A 22,695-nucleotide genomic window follows, 5' to 3' on the forward strand; every position below is an offset into this window, starting at 1 on the left:
TGTTCTTTCCCTTCCCTGTGTTTGTAATTTAAGAAAATCTTTTACCATTCCAAGAGCATTAATAGAGCTCTCACACGAAGGCTTACGTGTTACCAGTCAGCCTTGCAGGGACATGGAACATGTCTAGCCAACAAATGTTGTTTTTCTTCACCTCGCCATGCTCTCTGGGAGCATAGCAAGAATAAAAAGTTGTTTCCTGGAGGAAAGTCAAGGGGAGATCCTTATTCCTTTTCATCACCGCTGACTCAGGTTACATGAACAAAGGGTGGAGGAAGGTGGGATGGTGGTTGAAGCACAGCTTCATCGACTCTCTGGTAATCTTGGTGGCTGTTTCCTTCCTCTGCTAGACGGACAGGATTCTTTCTTTGTGCACTAGAATGTACGAGAGACTGTAGCTTCTGGGTGAATGCCAGTGTGTGTACTTTCAGGATTTCAGAGCTAATTGGTTTGTGTTGACAATGACTATTTACCATTTGTATATTATAAAAGACACATGCAAATTACTTGACAACACTTGCTAGTCAAATTGGTGAGCGATTTTTAATGTCAACAATATCCACTTGGTGAGCTGTCTGGAAGGTGTTACTGGGAACCGTCAGGATTTTGTTTTCCTAGCAATAAAGATCTTTCTGATATTTATCAGACTTTTGCAACTCTTGTAAACGCCCCAGTTTCCTTATTTCTCATTAAGAGGAGTATGTAAAACAGTTGAGAAGGGTATCTTTACTTAAGGTCCATCAGTCTAAACTATTTGTTGCGTAGCGTCCACCAAGCTATTCCTTCCTTCCCAGTTCCGCCTCCCTCTTCCCTCTGTTCCTAGTCATCCCACACATCCTTGCCAGGTTCATCTTCTGAGTATCAGCCAGTTCCTGTTTTCAAAATTCTCAGTGCCTTCCCGGTTTCTGAATCAAATATTGACCATCAGCCTGGCTTTCTGGACCAGGTTTATCAGTTAAATGAATGTCCAGTGGTCCCTTGTGTATGTGCCCATGTTTTCTGCCACCGTACCTTTGCTCAAGAGACCCCTCCCCCCAAACCCGGAGCACCCTTGTTTTCTTCCTTTTTGTAGCCAGCTGAATACCTGTTCTTGACTTTGGAGAATAGGCGTTGGAGATGACATCACACGTTTCAAAGAAATGAAGAGATAATAATAAAAAGCAAACATGCCACCCCGCAGCAGAAACACCTCCACGAGCTCACTAACAGGAAGCGGATGAAGAGGGCCGTGCGCTGGCCGCTGAGGAGGGGAGGACGAGGTGGGATTCCTAAGCCTGCACCTCAGGAGTTGAGTCAGTGAGGATTCTAGAAGCCCTCCCCACACCCTCAGATCTGGGGAGGTACACGGTGCTTTTCCTCTTCTTACGGAGGAATCATAGAAATGGCTGCTGGTGGCAACTGGGATGAAGTGGAAAGCAGAGCTGAGTCTCTGAGACCAGGGAACCTGAGAGCCAGTGTCCCCCCTGCAGTGGGCTCTCCTCTCAGGCAGGAGGAAGGCACCCGGTGGAGGATATTTAATGACCTTTCTTAAGAGAGGCCAGAGCCCAGGAATTCGAACAAAGCCTTTACCGCGCCTCGGTGGAGACCTCCTGGCCCTGTCACTCAATCTGGCTAGAGAACGGTGGAGAGAACACAGACCCACTCAGTCTTCAAACCGGAAAGATCACAGATGGGGCAGCAGTAGGAAAAGAGTCAAGGAATTGCCCATCCTGTGTTAGAGCAGCAGAATTTCCGGACAGATACACCTGAGCACACACAGATGAAGAAAAAAAGTGAGGCGGTTATATAAACATAAGTGTGATGGATGGACGGATAGACGGACAGATGGATAGACAAAGAGAAAGAAGAAAAGGGGATATAGCATGTAAAAGACAAAACATCCAGAGCTAGATGAAACCATACCTCAAGGCATAGAAGGGAAGTCCTTAAAGTTGTTTCATTCTGTGGAACAAGTTAATGAGTAATGTGAATTCAATAAACACAGCAAGATGATTAAAGGAGAATGAGATGAAAAAAGAGAGATTGCAGATCTACAGAAAGACTGAGGTCCCAAACAACAACCATTGCAGGACCAAGAAATAAAATTAGAAATACCAAAGGAAAGAATAGATGCCACTGAAACCAAATTACTAAAAATTAAAGGCTTGATAGTCTCAGTGAACACAAGTGAAGTGATCATGACATTAAAGCAATCAGAAGCTAAAAGATGAAAAGACAATGTACTATAAGGATAATTGGCCTCCCTGAAGTAGACAGTCAACATATGAAACAGAAAATGGAATATAAAACAAGGTGACTTTCAGGAAATGAAAAAGAAACAAACAAAAGAACTGCGTCTGCAGATGAGAAGAATGTATCCTGTTATGGGAAAATTCAGAGAACAGAATGTTTTAACACCAATACCTATCCTTATTAAGCTACTGAATTTCAAAGGTAAAGGAAAAAATCTTCGGACATCCAGGCAGAAAACCAAATTATCTGCCATAGACCAAAAGTCAGACTAGCTTCATATTTCCTCAGTGCAGCAGTTAATTTCTGAAGAGTGGAGCCAACTCAACATTCTGAGTGAGGAGGTATGAACACGACCCAGAGTGACACAGCTTCGATGTCGTTCAGGTGCAAGGGCAGAAGGTGGATATTCTCAGACATCTATAAGCTTGGGGAATGGTACTTAAAACCAAAACACAGAGGAAAAAATATAGACACAGTGCTGTCAACCTCTAAATATGTTTCGTAATGTCTTAACTTAGAAGCATATTTTAGTTAAGTGTCTGTTGTAGTGAAGAAACATTTGGTTGAAATTCAACAAATACTTCAGTTGCTTTTCCTTCTGTTAAATTCAAATGAAGTCACATACAAATTTTTTTTTTTAAATTAAAAAGCACTTATGCTAGAGGAAGGATAATTTCATTTTTTATGAGTCCTCCTGTCTGCCTGACCCCCTCCCTCCTCCGCATACCCGCACTGGGCAGGTGCTCTAAGCCCTGGTTGTGGTGACCCCTCCTCTTCTGATCAGTGTTGTCGGCCTCGGGTTTGCAGAAGTTAAGTGCTCTTTCTGCTGTGAGGCAACTCCATACAACTCTCCTAGTTAGCGAAGCACATGATTCTTCCTAGACTGAGTTTCCACCAGAAAAATTCTGACTTTTAATTCTTGGCTAGCAACAACAATAACAACAAAAATTCATGTAAAAATCCCTTACAACTGACAGTGCCGAATAATCAGCACTTCTTGAGTGACTGCTCTGTGCCTGGTACAGCCGTATTCCCCCCATGTACTCCGTGTGAGGAAGCACAGTTTCTGCCCTTTGAGAGCTCTTAGTTCAGGTAGGGCGGACGCGTCGCCAAAATTTTCCCAGTATTTCCCAAGCAAGATCTAGCTCTCAGGAAGGCTTCTTGAAAGGGAAACATAGGCTTCTTATTGACAAGTTTTTGTCTTGATTTTCACCTATTTATTCAGGAAGTTTGTTGCATTTTGACAGACACAGTGCTGGATATTTGTTTGTTTGTTTTTTAAATTAATTAATAATTTTTTGGGGCTGTGTTGGGTCTTCACTGCTGCACACAGGCTTCTCTGTAGTTGCGGCGAGCGAGAGCTACTCTTTGTTGCGGTGCTCGGACTTCTCATTGTGGTGGCTTCTCATGTTGCAGAGCACGGGCTCTAGTCGCGGGGGCTTCAGTAGTTGTGGCGTGCGGGCTCAGTAGTTGTGGCTTCCGGGCTCGAGCGCAGGCTCAGTAGTTGTGGTGCACGGGCTTAGTTGCTCCACAGCATGTGGGATCTTCCCGGACCAGGGCTCAAACCCGTGTCCTCTGCACTGGCAGGTGGATTCTTAACCACTGCACCACCAGGGAAGTCCCCAGTGCTGGATTTTAAGGATGTGATATTGTGATGAAAAGAGGGAGGATTCCTGCTGAGTCTAATGAAGGGGTATGGGGGTTATATGGGACACGCCCAATGAGCCAGGCCCTTGTGGCTTCTCCCTTTGATCTGGGCAGTCCTGCCTGCCACTCACCGGAACCGCCGGCATGTGCCAGAGGATTTGCTGCCACCATCTCAGCCCTCGACACAGGTTTTAGATTTAGGGGTTGAAAAAAACTTATTGAACATATTTTTGGAAATGTGATGAACATAATGTTTGAGCGGATACTGTCTTTTTATACTTTTTGTCAGGCGGTAGTTTCCTTTTTATACAAATATTGGTTGCCAAAAGCTTTGTTTGAATACAAAATATGTGCAGCTATACATATTTGACCACTTTCTTTCTTTGGGAGCCCGTGTGCCTGGAGTTGGGAAAGGGATCGCCAGCTCTGCTCTGTTAAATATTCCATCTTCTCAAAGAGGTATTTCATCAATTATGTATAACAGTAGGGGCCACTCAATAAATATTTTATAAGTGATAGATATTTTTGTCTGAAATTACTTTTTCACTCGAGCAATGATTTAAACCCCCGTTTTTAGTTTTATGAGGTGACACTTTTATAATATCATATAGTGAATGCAGCTTGAATGTCATAGAGCTTTAGGGCAGCATTAATCATAAATTCATATGCCCCCATTCCCAATCCTGAGAGACTTTCTCTTAATTCAGGTTTTACCCATTCTATGTATGGAAGTGTGTGTGTGTGTGAGTGTGTGTGTGTGTGTGTGTGTGTATTGGGGATGGGTGGGGACAAGTAATGCTTTTGACCTAATGGCTCTGAAGTTATGAATTTCAAATGAATTTCTAAGTCTATGAGACTTATTTTAAGGAAGGAAGAAAAAGTGCTTTTCAATGGGTTAAAAAAAAAAAAAAAAGAATATCAAACTAAACTGGGATGTAGTCCAAAACAGTTTCTCTAGTTTGAGTGGGAGCTATTAGAGTTTAAAATACTGCCTCCCCCCACCCCCTTTTGGGATATTGTCCACTTTTATGCAGAAAGAAAATACATATGTCTCTGGACTTAGGAGAACAGTCCCTCTCCTTTTCACATGGACCTGGAAGCCTGGAGCAATCCATGGCCAGGCGCCACCTACCGTGTGTGCAGTGCTGTCACAGTTCAGAGCTAGCAGGCCTTGTTTCATGAGATGGGGCTGTATGATTAAACTCTCCAGTGTAATATATATCTTTAAAAAGGAAAATCACAGACTTTCCACTTCAGTTTGAGCTCTGTGGGCAAGAGGAGAAGCACAAATTCTACCAATATCGGAGAGGCAGGAGTCGGGGTTGGTTTATTTAGAGGGCTCATTTTAGCCAGGATTTGCAAGGGCCTTGGTGTAGCATATCAGGATGAACGAAGTCTCCGGCCTCCAAGCCTGAGGTTCTTGGCCCCGGAGAGGAAGCCCGTCTGATAAGAGAAGTAATTGAAGAATAGTGATACGCTTCATTTCCTTTTCTTGAATTTAACTTATGCATTGGTCATTTTCTCTGTGTATCTATTTAATGGTTGTTAAATTAAATTGCTTTCCCTCAAGTGGTGATTTTTATTTATTTATTTTTTAAACCATCTTTTTTTGCTACTCCGCTCCATTGCCCTCTGGCCCGACTCCAACTCCGCATGTGTGCGGTGGAGGCCCCAGTGTCTGCAGAGGTGAAGGCTGGGGACTTCTCTCTCTCCCCCCGGCCCTTTCACAGAACCTCCCAGGGGCCCCTTGTCTGCAAGGTTGTGAGGTTCTGAATTCTTCAGCGAGAGAATGGCAGGCTTCGTAGACTGTTTTAATATTTAAATGATACGGAATCCATTTATTTGATCCAGGAACGTGAGGAGTTCCGGTATTGTTTCGGGCAGCTCTGGGCTGTGGAGCCCGGAGCTGTGCTGTGCTCAGCGTGTCCCGTCGCAGGAGTGGGTGAGGGAGAGGCTGGCTCGGAGCATCCCTGACCCGGAGCCCCCGTTAGCAGCACCGGGCTGTCTCCTCTGCTGCTTCCATCAGCCTGTGGTCACACAGCACAGTGTCCTGTTCTTGGGTGGGCCCCCGTCTCAACTCAGCACAGCCCGACCTCAAGGCTGCAGTTTACACCTTCACTCTTCCGGGGTTTGTCTGCTTTCCACCTGGGAATTGCCTCAAAGCCTGGATTCTGAGGGTTTTTTTTGTCTTAGGGCAGATGGGCCTGATGGTGAAGGGCCTCTCCGTCTCTTCCTTGCGAGGTTGCTCTTGACCTTCCTTCCTGCGTTTCTCTGAACTCTGAGTATCTACCCACTCATTCATTCACTTGACAGATATTAATTGAGGAGCTCCTCTGTGTCAGGCACGAAATAAGGCATTAGGTTACATTCTAGTCAGGAGACAAGTGATAAACTTGTATATAACATATCATAGAGTGATAATTGCTAAGAGAGAAACAAATCAGGACAAGAGAGGTCGGTGACTGCTGTCTTGTATGGGGCGACGGGGAGGGTGGCTTCTGAGCAGAGGAAATGAGGGCTGAGTTACGTGTGAATTGAAGGCAGTTCTTCTCAACTGGGGCACATTTTGTTCCCCAGGGGACACTTATCGGTGTCTGGAGGCATCTTTGGTTGTCACAACCTCGGAGGAGGGATGTGTGTTACTGGCATCTGCTGGGTAGAGGCCAGGGATGCTCTAAGTATCCTCCAGTGCCCAGGGCAGCCCCCCACAGTGGAGAATCATCTGCTCCAAAATGTCAGTGGTGCCAAGGTTGGGAAGCCCCGCTCTAGGGGAAGAGAAGGAGTAGACAGGAACAGAGGAAACAGCAACGACCAAAGCCCTGAGGTGAGGGCCGGCTGGCAAGTTTGAGGAACAGCAAGGAGCCGGGCTTCCGGGCGAGGAGTGAGCAGGGGGCAAGCGGCAGGAGGTCAGCAAGGGGTGAGGTCACTTGGAGCTTTGTAGACCCTTGCAGAGACTTTGGGTTTTACTCAGAGAAGAGGAGGCCGTGTAATTGACCCGAGAAAAGGAGCGGCCGGCCCTGCCGTCTGTCTGGCTGCCGGGGAGAGTGTGGTGTCTGGCTGGGGCACGAGTGGGTGTGGCCAGGATTACTGAGGCCATCCCGGTGAGGGTGGTGATGCTTGGGGCCAGGCAGCAATGTGGTGCAGTGGTTTGTCGTCAGATTGGGGGCATATTTTGAAGGTGGAGTCAACACCGAGTGCTGTAGGGTTTAGAGAAAGGAGCAAAGGACAGCCTGATTTTTGGTCCAAGCAACTGTAAGGAAGATTGGTATTTACCGAGAAGGGCTAGTGTGCAGGTTTGGGAGGCAGGGGGCATCAGGGCTGGTCTTTCAGGGTGTTAAGTTTGAGCTGCCTCCTTGGTAGCCCCACAGATATACCGAGGTAGGCAGGTTTATATACGTGAGGATGGAGTTTTAAGGGAGAGGTCTGCCTGGAGATTTAAATTTGAGAGTTGTTGGCATGCAGTCAAGCCCTCCGTGTCTGCGGGTTCCACGTCCACAGATTCAACCGACCACCGATCACAAATATTTAGAGAAAAAATATTTCAGATAGTTCTCAAAAGCAAAACTTGAATTTGCCATGCTCCAGCAAATATTTACATAGCATTTTCACTATGTTTTCAACTATTTACATAGCATTTATGTTGTATTAGGTATTACAAGTAATCTAGAGATGATTGAAAATATAGGGGAGGGTGTGCATAGGATATATGCAAATTATGTCCTTTTATATAAGGGACTTGAGCATCCTTGGATTTTGGTATCCGCAGGGGTCCTGGAACCAATCCCCCATGGATACCCAGGGACAACTGTGTAGATTGCAGGTAAAGTCAGGAGTCAGGATGAGATCATCAAGGGAGTGACTGTAGACACTAGAGTCCCTGGGATGAAAGACTCCATGGAAGTGGGTTCGAGAGAGAGCCGGAGGGGGGAAACTAGAGGACCACAAGTAGGGAACTCTTTGGAGGTGGTTTTCTCTAAAGGGGCACAGAGAAATTGATGGTAGCTGGAGGGAGATGCAGGGCCAAGGGAGGTGGTGGTGGTGGTGGTTGATGGGAGCTCTGTAGCAGATTTGTGTGTAGGTGGGAATGATCAGTGGATAGAAGGTGATGCAGGGCACAGCGGGTCAGGTATCTCTGGTACACGGTAGCGAATGCACGGGAAAGGGTTGCTTTCAGGGCCATGTGCAGTTTGACCCTAGTAACTGGCAAGAAGAACCAACAAGTCAGGAGACGTCTAGGTATTAAGTGAAATAAAGGTTCTGAAGAGGGAGAAAGATTGCTTTCTGGTCTAGTGGTCCTAGAACCTTTCCTAAAGAAGGCAGGGTTTGAGCTTAGCTTCATATATATATGTGTGTATTCATATATATATATATGTATGAATCTGTATCAGGCAATAAATTTATTTCACTTTATGAGCTTTTTGTATGTTCCAAGCTCACTTTGCCCACCATATGCCAGGATTTCAACATGAAGCTTACAGTCCATTTTTCTTGCAGTTTTTTTGGTGAGAAGTAAAACATTGTTCATTTTCACACTCTAAAGAGAACTTAATACGAAGTTTTCTTTCCTCAAAGTAACCTTTTCCTTTTCTTTCCCTCCTGATTTCAGGAACAAACTCTGGCCCTGAGGAAAGAAGGGATTGGGGTTGTTTTGGATTCCGAGCTGCCCCATTTAATCGGCATCGATGACGACCTTCTGAGCACTGGAATCATCTTATATCACTTGAAGGTAGAAACTACTTTCCTGGAACATTCTCGTTTTGGTTTCAGCTTTCCCTGAGGATACTGGCAAGGTTTAGTGTCATACTCCGTGTCCACGAACGCAGCCACGACCCTGAAGAATATACAACAAATCCTTGAGTCCTTTGGGGATTCTCAGCAGTTCATTGGGATTCTGTGGTATTAGAAATTTCTGTTTTATGTAGTCCTAAAGCTAAATGAAGATCCATTCACTTTGCCCTCTAATTTGTAGACTCAGCAAGAGGGAGGTAAGGAACAAAAAGGCAGACAGACTGAGGAAGAAAAGTTACCAGCACCCGAACTGGGATTTGTTGTATGTACAGTTTCCTGGTCCCTTGTGTTAATTATAAAGTTGTGCCTCTTGCCTACATCGTTGGGCCTGGTCCCGAGCAGGGTATCCCTGTCAGGAGAGCAGAATTTCCACATCAGTATCAGTGGTGGCCTCTGTAACCTTGACTTTAGTATCTTCTGTCTGATCCATGACTTTAAATGAGAATGGTATTACGCTTGTGCTTTGAGGGCTCTCCTAAACCATATATATATATATTTTTTTCCTTTTGTATCTGGTTTATTTCACTTAGCATAATGTTTATCCATGTTGTAACATGTATCAGTACTTCATTCCTTTTTATGGTTGGATAATATTCCAGTGTATGTACCACATTTTATCTGTCCATGGATGAATATTTGGGTTGTTTGCACTTTTTGGCTATTATGAATAATGCTGCTATACACATCAGCACACAAGTATCTGTTTGAATGCTTGCTTTCAATTCCTTTAGATATATCCTAAGCCATATCTTTAGATACAAAGAAACCCCTGGCCACTAGAGGAGAGACTTGCCAGAAAGGATTGGGAACATCAGTGAGATTGCTGTCACAGGCAGGTTATTGATGGCAAAACAGGAGCCCAACCCTTGTCGAGCCCTGAGCCTCAGGAGTCCTGTCCTTTTTCGGACACCACGGGCTGTTGTTACAGAACCTCAGTGAACTCCAGTCGCACTGAGGCTGTGGCCTGCCCGGGACAGAGCTCGCCCATCCGTCACCAGGTTGCTTGGGCTTCAATGGAAGAGGGAGAAACAGATCATTCCTCATGTTCTTATTAATAAATTTTGCTTGACTTTTCTCCCTAGGAAGGTCAGACATATGTTGGTAGAGAAGATGCTTCAACAGAACAAGATATTGGTGAGGATCTTTATCCATTTCCTCTTTGCAATGATTATTTATTTATTTTTGGCTGTGTTGGGTCTTCGTTGCTACGTGCGGGCTTTCTCTAGTTGCGGCAAGTGGGGGCTACTCTTTGTTGTGGTGCGTGGGCTCTAGGTGCGTGGGCTTCAGTAGTTGTGGCACGCGGGCTCAGTAGTTGTGGCTCACGGGCTCTAGAGCGCAGCCTCAGTAATGGTGGTGCATGGGCTTAGTTGCTCCGTGGCATGTGGGATCTTCCCGGCCCAGGGCTCTTACCCGTGTCCCCTGCGTTGGCGGGTGGAGTCTTAACCACTGCGCCACCAGGGAAGTCCTCCAATGATTTTTTTAAAAATCATTTAATGAATTTCTTTTGAATGACTGACATTGAAGTAATTATAAAAAAGAAAATGTTTCAAATAGAATATTGATCAGAACGTGTATTTCTGTAATTTTGAACTCAGCTCAAATGACTAACACAGAACAGTTAGTTTAGTGAATAAAATGGAACTGTGAATCCTTTCCCCCACCATGCATGCCTTCTATCCTTGAAAGGTCATGCCTTTCAAGTGTGCTGTTAGTTAAATCATGTTACTCTTGTCACAGTGGAAATATGCTAACAGGTACAGATAAAAGATATAAGACCCTTTGATGGGAAATCCTTCCCAGTCGACACTTACCTGTGCAAAGATGAGGACAGAAAGTAGGATACACACGTACACAGCATCCACACACACAGACTTCTGGCTTTCCCCAAAGTCTTTGTGAGGTACCCAGGTGAGGTCTTGCCAGGCTTTATATTGTAGCATAACTTAGGGGATGCATGCGGCGGTGGTAGAGTGTGTGTGCGTGTGTGTGTGGTAAGGTGGGGATTGGCAGGGGAAGAATTATATCTTCTCAGCTGGTTTTAGAATTGCTGGCGATGAGCTTGCTTTCATGCCAAGTGTAAGCTATTAATCAAGCCAAAGCTCGCATTTCCTATGTGTATTTACTATTTATCGTGAATCTGGGAGAGCTGGAAACTAGTTCCTGGAATTGAATCCTTGGATTCAGCTGTTTTTGGGTGGAACTAGGTGTCAGGCCTCTTCCTCTCAACATTAAATTATCAATACATGTGACCTTTGGGTTTGTTATAAATGTGGTAAGGGCTAAGAACACATGTTTTCTGTGAACAGAAAAGTTCAGTAGTGCAGTTCTGTGGAGAGGAGTGGGAGCCGTTTGGCTTGTGCTTCTGAGAAGCTGGCCAAGAACTGTGCCTGAAATCATGTAGGTTTGTGTGACTGGCATTCATGTCCATGCCTGGCCACTCATCACACACGAGCAGCTCAGTGTGGTCGGATGGGAGTCGGTAGCCCTTAGCAGCCACATGCTCTGAGAGATCTGTGGAGGTCAGGTTCTCTCAGAATCGCCACAGGCTGTGGCTGGGTCATCTCAGGACTTCTGGAGACTTCCTCGGGCCTCCCAAGATCCATGCCATGCCGTGTTCACCTTTTACCTTTGGTTTGTGCTCCTGGAACGCAGTAGCGGTAAGCGTGGAGGTCACAGTAAATCCTTGAACCATGGGGCCCTTTTCTTCTCTTCCATTTTACTGTGACCTTTGGGTAACTGGAGGAGGAAAGTTATTTAGACTGAAGCAGGAGTGACTCAGTGGTATTCAATTAAGACAAGTTACTCAACTGTTTTCTCCCCGAAGATGAAATAAATGAACGTGCCAGAACTTACTCCCTTATACAGGGGATGTCCAGACCCACTGAGTAACAATCAAGGGATGGTTCTGTCAGTTGATGCCAGAAACTCCTGAAGTTCAGTTTTCTCACTAAACATAAATGTTCACCTCTCAGTTTTGTATGGAAAAGAAAGAATATTCAATATGAGAAAATAAATGAAGGTTGGGAATCATTGCACTAGATACCAAAGGAAATCTTTTCTTCCTCTGTTTTCCCATCTTAGTTCTTCACGGCCTCGACTTGGAGAGTGAGCACTGCATCTTTGAAAATGTCGGGGGGACGGTGACACTGATTCCCCTGAATGGGTCCCAGTGCTCTGTGAACGGTGTTCAGATCATGGAGGCCACGCACCTCAATCAAGGTATTGGCTTTTGGTTCTGAGTTCTTTGTATCTGTCATTTCTGGAAAACAGGTTGATTAGGTAATGGGGGAACACGTGCATCTTAGAATTAATTACACTTTAGGTGTAAAAAGGATGAAGACTGTTTGCTTCATTAGGCTGTTTTCTCTTTTGCTGGAGAACTTCTTTTTCTTTTTTTAAATTAATTAATTAATTTTTTATTTTTGGCTGCGTTGGGTCTTCGTTGCTGTGTGGGCTTCTCTCTAGTTGTGGCGAGTGGGGGCTACTCTTCGTTGCAATGCGCGGGCTTCTCATTGCGGTGGCTTCTCTTGTTGCGGAGCACGGGCTCTAGGTGCACGGGCTTCAGTAGTTGTGGCACGCAGGCTCAGTAGTTGTGGCTCGCGGGCTCTAGAGCGCAGGCTCAGTAGTTGTGGCACACGGGCTTAGTTGCTCCGCGGCATGTGGGATCTTCCTGGACCAGGGCTCAAACCCGTGTCCCTTGCATTGGCAGGCGGATTCTTAACCACTGCGCCACCAGGGAAGCCCTGGAGAACGTCTTTATAAAATGCCCGTTGTCTTGTTGAATTAAACATCTATATATTGACTTAAAAGTTACTGCTGTTACGGAAATAAGACTTTAAAGGAATTTGTGAAGTTCAAAATGTGCTCTTCAGATGCAAAACCTTAACACAGTGGCTTCTTTTAATAATTTTATTACCTTATTTACATTCTTTTTATGAATAGTTATACATACAGGATCTGGTGTCATATCTTTTTTTCTTTTGAAATAATTTCAGTATTATGGAATATTTGCAAGAACTTTAAAAAAATTCATTCATTCATTCATTTATTCATTTATTTATTTATGGTTGTGTTGGGTCTTTGTTGCTGCCGGCGTGGGCTTTCTCTACTCTTCGTCACGGTGTGTGGGCTTCTCATTGCAGTGGCTTCTCTTGTTGTGGACCACGGGCCCTAGAGTGCGTGGGCTTCAGTAGTTGTGGCACGCAGGCTCAGTAGTTGTGGCTTGGGGGTTCTACAGCGTGGGTTCAGTATTTGTGGGGCACGGGCTTAGTTGCTCCGTGGCATGTGGGATCTACCTGGACCAGGGCTCGAACCCATGTCCCCTGCATTGGCAGGCAGATTCTTAACCACTGAGCCATGGGAAGCCCAAGAACTTTTACTTTCTTTTTTCTTTTTCTTTTTTTTTATACAGCAGGTTCTTATTAGTCATCTATTTTATACAAATTAGTATATATATTGTCAATCCCAATCTCCCTGTTCATCCCACCACCACCACCCTCCCCCTGCTTTCCCCCATTGGTGTCCATACGTTTGTTCTCTACATCTGTGTCCCTATTTTTCCCTTGCAAACCTGTTCATCTGTACCATTTTTCTAGATTCCACATATATGCGTTAATATATGATATTTGTTTTTCTCTTTCTGACTTACTTCACTCTGTATGACAGTCTCTGGGTCCATCCACGTGTCTACAAATGACCCAATTTTGTTCCTTTTTATGGCTGAGTAATATTCCATTGTATATATGTAACACATCTTCTTTATCCATTCATCTGTTGATGGGCATTTAGGTTGCTTCCATGACCTGGCTATTGTAAATAGTGCTGCAATGAACATTGGGGTGCATGTGCTTTTTTGTTTTTCTTTTTTTAAATATCTTTATTGGAGTATAATTGCTCTACATTGTTGTGTTAGTTTCTGCTGTACAACAAACAAAGTGAATCAGCTATATGCATACATATATCCCCATATCCCCTGCCTCTTGTGTTTCCCTCCCACCCTCCCCGTCCCACCCCTCTAGGTCGTCACAAAGCATTGAGCTGATCTCCCTGTGCTATGCGGCTGCTTCCCACTACCTATCTATTTTACGTTTGGTAGTGTATATATGTCCATGCCACTCTCTCACTTTATCCCAGCTTACCATTCCCCCTCCCCATATCCTCAAGTCCATTCTCTAGTAGGTCTATATCTTAATTCCCATCTTGCCCCTAGGTTCTTCATGACCATTTTTTTTTTTTGTAGATTCCATATATATGTGTTAGCATATGGTGTTTGTTTTTCTCTTTCTGACTTACTTCACTTTGTATGACAGATTCTAGGTCCATCCACGTGTCTACAAATGACCCAATTTTGTTCCTTTTTATGGCTGAGTAATATTCCATTGTATATATGTACCACATCTTCTTTATCCATTCATCTGTCAGTGGGCATTTAGGTTGCTTCCATGACCTGGCTATTGTAAATAGTGCTGCAACGAACATTGGGGTGCATGTGTTTTTTTGAATTATGGTTTTCTCAGGGTATATGCCGAGTAGTGGGATCGCTGGGTCATATGGTAATTCTATCTTTAGTTTTTTAAGGAACCTCCATACTATTCTCCATAGTGGCTGTATCAATTTACATTCCCACCAACAGTGCAGGAGGGTTCCCTTTTCTCTACACGCTCTCTAGCATTTGTTGTGTGTAGATATTCTGATGATGACCATTCTAACTGATGTGAGGTGATACCTCATTGTGGTTTTGATTTACATTTCTCTAATAATTAGTGATTTTTTAAAACATCTTTATTGGAGTATAATTGCTTTACAATATTTTGGTAGTTTCTGCTGTATAACAAAGTGAATCAGCTCTACATACACATATATCCCCATATCCCCTCCCTCTTGTGTCTCCCTCCCACCCTCCCTATCCCACCCCTCTAGGTGGTCACAAAGCACCAAGCTGATCTCCCTGTGCTATGCGGCTGCTTCCTACTAGCTATCTATTTTACATTTGGTAGTGTATATATGTCAGTGCCACTGTCTCACTTCGTCCCAGCTTACCCTTCCCTTTCCCCGTGTCCTCAAGTCCATTGTCTACGTCTTCATCTTTATTCCTGTCCTGCCCCTAGGTTCTTCAGAACCATTTTTTCTTTTTTTAGATTCCATATATATGTGTTAGCATGTGGTATTTGTTTTTCTCTTTCTGACTTACTTCACTCTGTATGACAGACTCTAGGTCCATCCACCTCACTACAAATAACTCAGTTTCGTTTCATTTTATGGCTGAGTAATATTCCATTGTATATATGTGCCACATCTTCTTTATCCATTCATCTGTCGATGGACACTTAGGTTGCTTCCATGTCCTGGCTATTGTAAATAGAGCTGCAGTGAACATTGTGGTACGTGACTCTTTTCGAATTATGGTTTTCTCAGGGTATATGCCCAGTAGTGGGATTACTGGGTCACATGGTAGTTCTATTTTTAGTTTTTTAAGGAACCTACATACTGTTCTCCATAGTGGCTGTATCAATTTACATTCCCACCAACAGTGCAAGAGGGTTCCCTTTTCTCCACACCCTCTCCAGCATTTATTGCTTGTAGATTTTTTGATGGTGGCCATTCTGACTGGTGTGAGGTGATACCTCATTGTAGTTTTGATTTGCATTTGTCTAATGATTAGTGATGTTGAGCAGCTTTTCATGTGCTTCTTGGCCATCTGTATGTCTTCTTTGGAGAAATGTCTATTTAGGTCTTCTGCCCATTTTTTGATTTGGTTCTTTGTTTTTTTAATATTGAGCTTTATGAGCTGTTTATATATTTTGGAGATGAATCCTTTGTCCATTGATTTGTTTGCAACTATTTTCTACTGTTCTGAGGGTTGCCTTTTCATCTTGTTTATAGTTTCCTTTGCTGTGCAAAAGCTTTTAAGTTTCATTAGGTCCCATTTGTTTATTTTTGTTTTTATTTCCATTCCTCTAGGAGGTGCGTCAAAAAAGATCTTGCTGCGATTTATGTCAAAGAGTGTTCTTCCTATGTTTTCCTCTTAGAGTTTTATGGTGTCCAGTCTTACATTTAGGTCTTTAATCCATTTTGAGTTTATTTTTGTGTGTGGTGTTAGGGAGTGTTCTAATTTCATTCGTTTACATGTAGCTGTCCAGTTTTCCCAGCGCCACTATTTGAAGAGGCTGTCTTTTCTCCATTGTATATCCTTGCATCCTTTGTCATAGATTAGTTGACCATATGTGCGTCGGCTTATCTCCGGGCTTTCTCTCCTGTTCCACTGATCTATATTTCTATTTTTATGCCAGTACCATATTGTCTTGATTACTGTAGCTTTGTAGTATAGTCTGAAGTCAGGGAGTCTGATTCCTCCAGCTCCGTTTTTTTCCCTCAAGATTGCTTTGGCTATTCGGGGTCTTTCTTTTGGGTCTCCATACATATTTAAAAATTTTTTGTTCTAGTTCTGTAAAAAATGCCATTGGTAATCTGATAGGAATTGCATTGAATCTGTAGATTATTTTGAGTAGTACAGTTATTTTCACAATAGTGATTCTTTCAATTCAAGAACATGGCATATCTCTCCATCTGTTTGTGTCATCTTTGATTTCTTTCATCAGTGTCTTATAGTTTTCTGAGTACCGGTCTTTTACCTCCTTAGGTAGGTTTATTCCTAGGTATTTTATTCTTTTTGTTGCAGTGGTGAATGGGATTTTCCCCTAATTTCTCTTTCTAATCTTTCGTTGTTAGTGTATAGGAATGCAAGAGATTTCTGTGCATTAATTTTGTATCCTGCAACTTTACCAAATTCATTGATTAGCTCTAGTAGTTTTCTGGTGACATCTTTAGGATTCTCTATGTATAGTATCATGTCATCTGCAAACAGTGACAGTTTTACTTCTTCTTTTCCAACTTGTATTCCTTTTATTTCTTTTACTTCTCTGATTGCCGTGGCTAGGACTTCCAAAACTATGTTGAATAAGAGTGGCAAGAGTGGACATCCTTGTCTTGTTCCTGATCTTAGAGGAAATGCTTTCAGTTTTTCACCATTGAGAATGATGTTTGCTGTAGGTTTGTCATATATGACCTTTATTGTGTTGAGGTAGGTTCCCTCTATGCCCACCTTCTGGAGAGTTTTTATCATAAATGGGTGTTGAATTTTGTCAAAAGCTTTTTCTGCATCTATTGAGATGATCATATGTCTCTTATTCTTCAATTTGTTAATATGGTGTATCCTGTTGATTGATTTGCATATGTTGAAGAATCCTTGCATTGCTGGGATAAATACCATTTGACCGTGGTATGATCCTTTTAATGTGTTGTTGTATTCTGTTTGCTAGTATTTTGTTGAGGATTTTTGCATCGGTATTCATCAGTGATATTGGTCTGTTATTTTGGTTTTTTGCAGTATCTTTGTCTGGTTTTGGTATCAGGGTGATGTTGGCCTGCCTTGTAGAATATGTTTGGGAGTGTTCCTTCCTCTGCAATTTTTGGAAGAGTTTGAGAAGGATGGGTGTTAGCTCTTCTCTAATTATTTGATAGAATGCACCTGTGAAGACATCTGGTCCTGGACTTTTGTTTGTTGGAAGATTTTTAATCACAGTTTGAATTTCATTACATGTGATTGGTCTGTTCATATTTTCTATTTCTTCCTGGTTCAGTCTTGGAAGGTTGTACCTTCCTAAGAATTTGTCCATTTCTTCCAGGTTGTCCATTTTATTGGAAGAGAGTTGCTTGCAGTAGTCTCTTATGATGCTTTGTATTTCTTCAGTGCCCGCTGTAACTTCTCCTTTCTCATTTCTACTTTTATTGATTTGAGTCCTCTCCCTCTTTTTCTTGATGAGTCTGGCTAAAGGTTTATCGATTTTGTTGATCTTCTCAAAGAACCAGCTTTTAGTTTTATTGATCTTTGCTGTTGTTTTCTTTGGTTTTGTTTCATTTGTTTCTGCTCTGATCTTCATGATTTCTTTCCTTCTACTAATTTGGGGTTTTGTTTGTTCTTTCTCTGGTTCCTTTAGGTGTAAGTTTAGTTGTTTATTTGAGATTTTTCTTGTTTCCTGAGGTAGGATTGTATTGCTATACACTTCCCTCTTAAAACTGCTTCTCATGTGTCCCATAGGTTTTGGATTGTCGTGTTTTCATTGTCATTTGTCTCTAGGTATTTTTTGATTTCCTCTTTGATTTCTTCAGTGATCTCTTGGTTGTTTAGTAACGTATTGTTTAGCCTCCATGTGTTTGTGTTTTTTATGGTTTTTTCCCTGTAATTGATTTCTAATCTCATAGTGTTGTGGTCAGAAAAGACGGTTGATATGATTTCAGTTTTCTTAAATTTACCGAGGCTTGATTTGTGACCCAAGATGTGATCTATCCTGGAGAATGTTCTGTGTGGACTTAAGAAGAAAGTGTAATCTGCTGTTTTTGAATGGAATGTCCTATAAATATCAATTAAATCTATCTGGTCTACTGTGTCATTTAAAGCTTGCGTTTTCGTATTAATTTTCTGTCTGGATGATCTGTCCATTGGTGTAAGTGAGGTGTTAAAGTCCCCCACTATTAGTGTGTTACTGTCAGTTTCCTCTTTTATAGCTGTTAGCTTTTGCCTTATGTATTGAGGTGCTCCTTTGTTGAGTGCATATATATTTATAATTGTTATGTCTTCTTCTTGGAATGATCCCTTGATCATTATATAGTGTCCTTCCTTGTCTATTGTAACGTTCTTTATTTTAAAGTCTATTTTGTCTGATATGAGAATTGCTACTCCAGCTTTCTTTTGATTTCCATTTGCATGGAAGATCTTTTTCCATCCCCTCACTTTCAGTCTGTATGTGTCTCCAGGTCTGAAGTGGGTCTCTTGTAGACAGCGTATATATGGGTCTTGTTTTTGTATCCATTCAGTGAGCATGTGTCTTTTAGTTGAAGCATTTAATCCATTCACATTTAAGGTGATTATAGATATGTATATTCATATTACCATTTTCTTTATTGTTTTGGGTTTGTTTTTGTAGGTCCTTTTCTTCTCTTGTGTTTCCCACTTAGAGACGTTCCTCAAACATTTGTTGTAGAGCTGGTTTGGTGGTGCTGAATTCTCTTAACTTTTGCTTGTCTGTAAAGCCTTTGATTTCTCCATGGAATCTGAATGAGATCCTTGCCAGGTAGAGTAATATTGGTTGTAGGTTCTTCTCTTTCCTCACTTTAAATATATTGTGCTACTCCCTTCTGGCTTGTAGCGTTTCTGCTGAGAAATCAGCTGTTAATCTTATGGGAGTTCCCTTCTATCTGATTTGTCGTTTTTCCTTTGTTGCTTTCAATAATTTTTCTTTGTCTTTAATTTTTGTGAATTTGATGACTGTGTCTCGGCGTGTTTCTCCTTGGGTTTAACCTGCCTGAGACTCTCTGCGCTTCTTGGACTTGGGTGGCTATTTCCTTTCCCATGTTAAGGAAGTTTTCGACTATAATCTCTTGAAATATTTTCTCGGGTCCTTTCTCTCTCTCTTCTCCTTCTGGGACCCCTATAATGCGAATGTTGTTGTGTTTAAGGTTGTCTCAGAGATCTCTTAGGCTGTCTTCATTTCTTTTCACTCTTTTTGCTTTATTCTGTTCCGCAGCAGTGAATTCCACCATTCCCTCTTCCAGGTCATTTATCCGTTCTTCTGCCTCAGTTATTCTGCTATTGATTCCCTCTAGTGTAGTTTTCATTTCAGCTTTTGTATTGTTCATGTCTGTTTGTTTGTTCTTTAATTCTTCTAGGTGTTTGTTCTTTAATTCTTCTCTATGTCTTTGTTAAACATTTTTTGCATCTTCTCGATCTTTGCCTCCATTCTTTTTCCGAGGTCCTGGATCATCTTCACTATCATTATTCCGAATTCTTTTTCTGGAAGTTTGCCTATCTCCACTTTATTTAGTTGTTTCTCTGGGATTTTATCGTGTTCCTTCATCTGGTACATAGTCCTCTGTGTTTTCATTCTGTTTATCTTTCTGTGAATGTGGTTTTCGTTCCACAGGCTGCAGGATTGTGGTTCTTCTTGTTTCTCCTGTCTGCCCTTCAAGAACTTTTTCATTTCAGGATATTTGAGAGTCAATTGCTAACATGATGCTCCAGCACCCCTGAATACTTCAGTGTCTATTTCCTTTGAACAGTGGCATTCTCCTACATAATTACAGTGCAACCATCCAAATTAAGAAAGTAATAGATGTATTCCTACCACGTGATTTCAGACTCTCTTCAGGTTTGGCCGTTTGTCCCAACAGTGTCCATTATTCAGTCCAACATTGCGTTGTATTTGGTTACTGCATCTCCCTAGTCTCCTTCAGTCTGGAAATGTCCCTTGGTCTTTCCTTGACTTTTATGACTTTGGCAGTTTTGAAAACTGCAGGTCAGATATGCTGTGGAATGTCCTTCTACATTCTTCTACGAAATTTAGAATTTATCTGATGCTTCCTCGTGTTTAGAATAATGTCATTTTTTGACACGAATGTCAGAGAAATGATGCTGCATTTTTCTCATGTTTCATTACATGGTTTCTATTTGTCCCATTACTGAGGATGCTCACTTTGATCATTTAATTAAGAAGCAGTGTGCTAGGTTTTTTCACTGTCAAGTTAATCTTTTCACCCTTTCTTATTAATAAGGCTATTGGGAAGGTACTTCAGGATCATAAATATCCTATTCTTTGCCATACTTTAACCCACTGGTTTTAGAATCCACTGGGTGTTTTTTTGCGGGGAGGGAGGTCTTCTTTAATTATTATTCCAGTGGCTGCCATGTGGTGATTTTCTTCCTTCTACACCTATTAGTTGGGTTTTTATTTATTTTAAAAAATATTTATTTATTTATTTATTAGGCTGCGTCAGGTCTTAGTTGCGGCACGCGGGATCTTAGTTGCAGAGCACGGATTTCTCTCTAGTTGTGGTGTGCTGGCTCCAGAGTGTGCGGGCTTAGTTGCCCCACGGCATGTGCGATCTTAGTTCCCTGACCAGGGGTGGAACCCGCATCTCTTGTATGGAAGGTGGATTGTCAACCACTGGACCACCAGGGAAGTTCCAGTTGGCTTTTTAACTGTAAGAAAGAGCTTTCTTTTCTTGCCATGTATTCATTTATTTATCTAAATCAACAGGGCCACATGTCTTGCTATTTTATAGGTTTTGGTCCATTTCTATGATTGCTTATTTTGATGCCCAAATTGTCCCAGATTTGGCCAATGGGTTTTTGTGTTCTTTTGGTTTGTCTATATTGTGTGTGATTAATTCCTTACTTTCTGACAGAACAAGGTATTCCAGGCTCATCTTTTACTTTTCTTGAATCAGCCAGTTCTCCAAGGAGCCCTACTTCCTTTTAGTAAATGGGATTTAGAAACCCACATCTGGGAACTAGGTGTGCTCATTGCTATTGAAGTGTTGCTTGCTCACAGATCCTGTCAGTCAACAATGTTAGTGAAAATATTTGTGTGTGTATACAACATTTACAACTATAGTTCTGTATCTGTTTATATTAGTATATTAAAATATCTGTATTTCAGTGTCTATATTGCTAACCAGGAGTTCACACCAATACCTCTAATTCCAGTCCAGTACCATAGAGTTCTTTCTAGTTTTCTCCCTTTTCTTATTTGTAGCCCCTTTTCTGACAATGATGAACTTGACTCCCGTTATGTAGCCACTATCCTGTCACTTCTGCCCCCTCCTCACTTTGGGACCCTCCTCTTCCTGCTCAGGCTGTGACGCCCCATGCTGGGCCACGTCTCCCTTCACCCTTTTCCTAGCGCAGACACCTTCCTCACCGCATGCCAGAACTTGCTGCCACTCCTACCCTGATGCTTACTTTGCCCAGCCTTGTCTAATGGCTTTTGTACTGAGCTATGCAAGAAGGAAGGAAAGAAAGAAGTTGACATTATCTCTTAAGCCCTTTTTGGTATATTATACATAGTTTTCATAATTACAGTTTTTCATGCTTACATACTATAATGTTGTATCTGCTGTGACGTGGGATCGGACAGATGGGGACTGGAAAGGATGTAGTGTATTGGTGTTAGTGAAGTCATACCAGAAATCAGTTGCAAGGAGTTATCTCAGAAATGAAGGACAGCAGCATGGACCAGGGTGATCATGCTTTCATAGGAGGTGCATGGCGTCCATCAGAGACATTCTACAAGCAACTGATGGAGCACCCACCCATGTACCATCTCCAAACCATCCACCCATCCACCCATGCATTGATCTCTCCATCAGTTTTTCACTCTTAGTATTTTTCAGTTTCAAGGTTAGTTGAGCTTGGGAGACATCTGGTGCCCTGGAGCTGGCCAGAAAGGTCAGAGGTCAGCAGTAGCAGGTGACCAGCCCAAAAAAGGACACAGTGAGCACCCAGTGACCATTACCAAAGCAACATACCTGCTTTTTTGCAACCAGGACAATGGCCCTGGCAATAAGGGATGGAGAATCTGATTCTTTCCAGGCAGCAGTATTGATCATGATGAGACGCTGTCTCTGCCCTGAGCCCAGAAAGTCACCATAATTGATTGGCAGACAAGAGGTCACTATGTAAGGCTCTTCAGTGGCAGTCCCTGCCTGGGAACACACAGGCCTTTGTGTGAACAACAGGTGTAATTGGAGGGTAGACAGTTGACAGATGACCCCACAAGTGAATTATGTAACTGGATCTGGAACACAGCCAGACCACCTGTCTGTCCTCTCTTAGCACCTCAGGTGGGGGGCCTGCTGCTGTTTCCTCAGGCAGCAGGGGTGTTGCAGGGGTCATGATGATAGGTGAGAGACGTGTCTCCTTGTCTAGCAGAGATCTCTGTACTAGCTGCGTCTCCCTCAGTTAGGTCAGAGGGAGGTGACCTTGTGATGATGACTGTTTATTGCTACAGGATTTTATAAGCGGCTTGTGCTGGTTTTCAATATCATCATTAATGCATGAGTAGAACTTGAATTCATTTTGAAATATTTAATACATCTGGGGTTCACTGGTATATAAAGTATAGATTTAATTAATTTTCTCCCACATTGGTATACCATTATCATAACCTTCTCATCACCTCCCTTTTGAAGAAACTT

At 42.5% G+C, this 22,695-nt stretch overlaps 1 protein-coding gene across 3 annotated transcripts in view; it reads left to right on the forward strand.

Moving 5' to 3' along the window:
- Positions 1 to 22,695, forward strand: part of KIF16B (kinesin family member 16B) — a 254,851-nt gene that overhangs the window by 86,938 nt on the left and 145,218 nt on the right. For all 3 annotated transcript variants that reach the window (XM_057529948.1, XM_057529949.1, XM_057529950.1), the window contains 3 exons: positions 8,483 to 8,602; positions 9,747 to 9,798; positions 11,746 to 11,883. In XM_057529948.1, coding sequence (XP_057385931.1) covers positions 8,483 to 8,602; positions 9,747 to 9,798; positions 11,746 to 11,883 — 310 coding nt within the window. The remainder of the gene's footprint in view (positions 1 to 8,482; positions 8,603 to 9,746; positions 9,799 to 11,745; positions 11,884 to 22,695) is intronic.

Source organism: Balaenoptera acutorostrata, chromosome 15 (genome assembly GCF_949987535.1).
Source record: "Balaenoptera acutorostrata chromosome 15, mBalAcu1.1, whole genome shotgun sequence".
NCBI lineage: Eukaryota > Metazoa > Chordata > Mammalia > Artiodactyla > Balaenopteridae > Balaenoptera > Balaenoptera acutorostrata.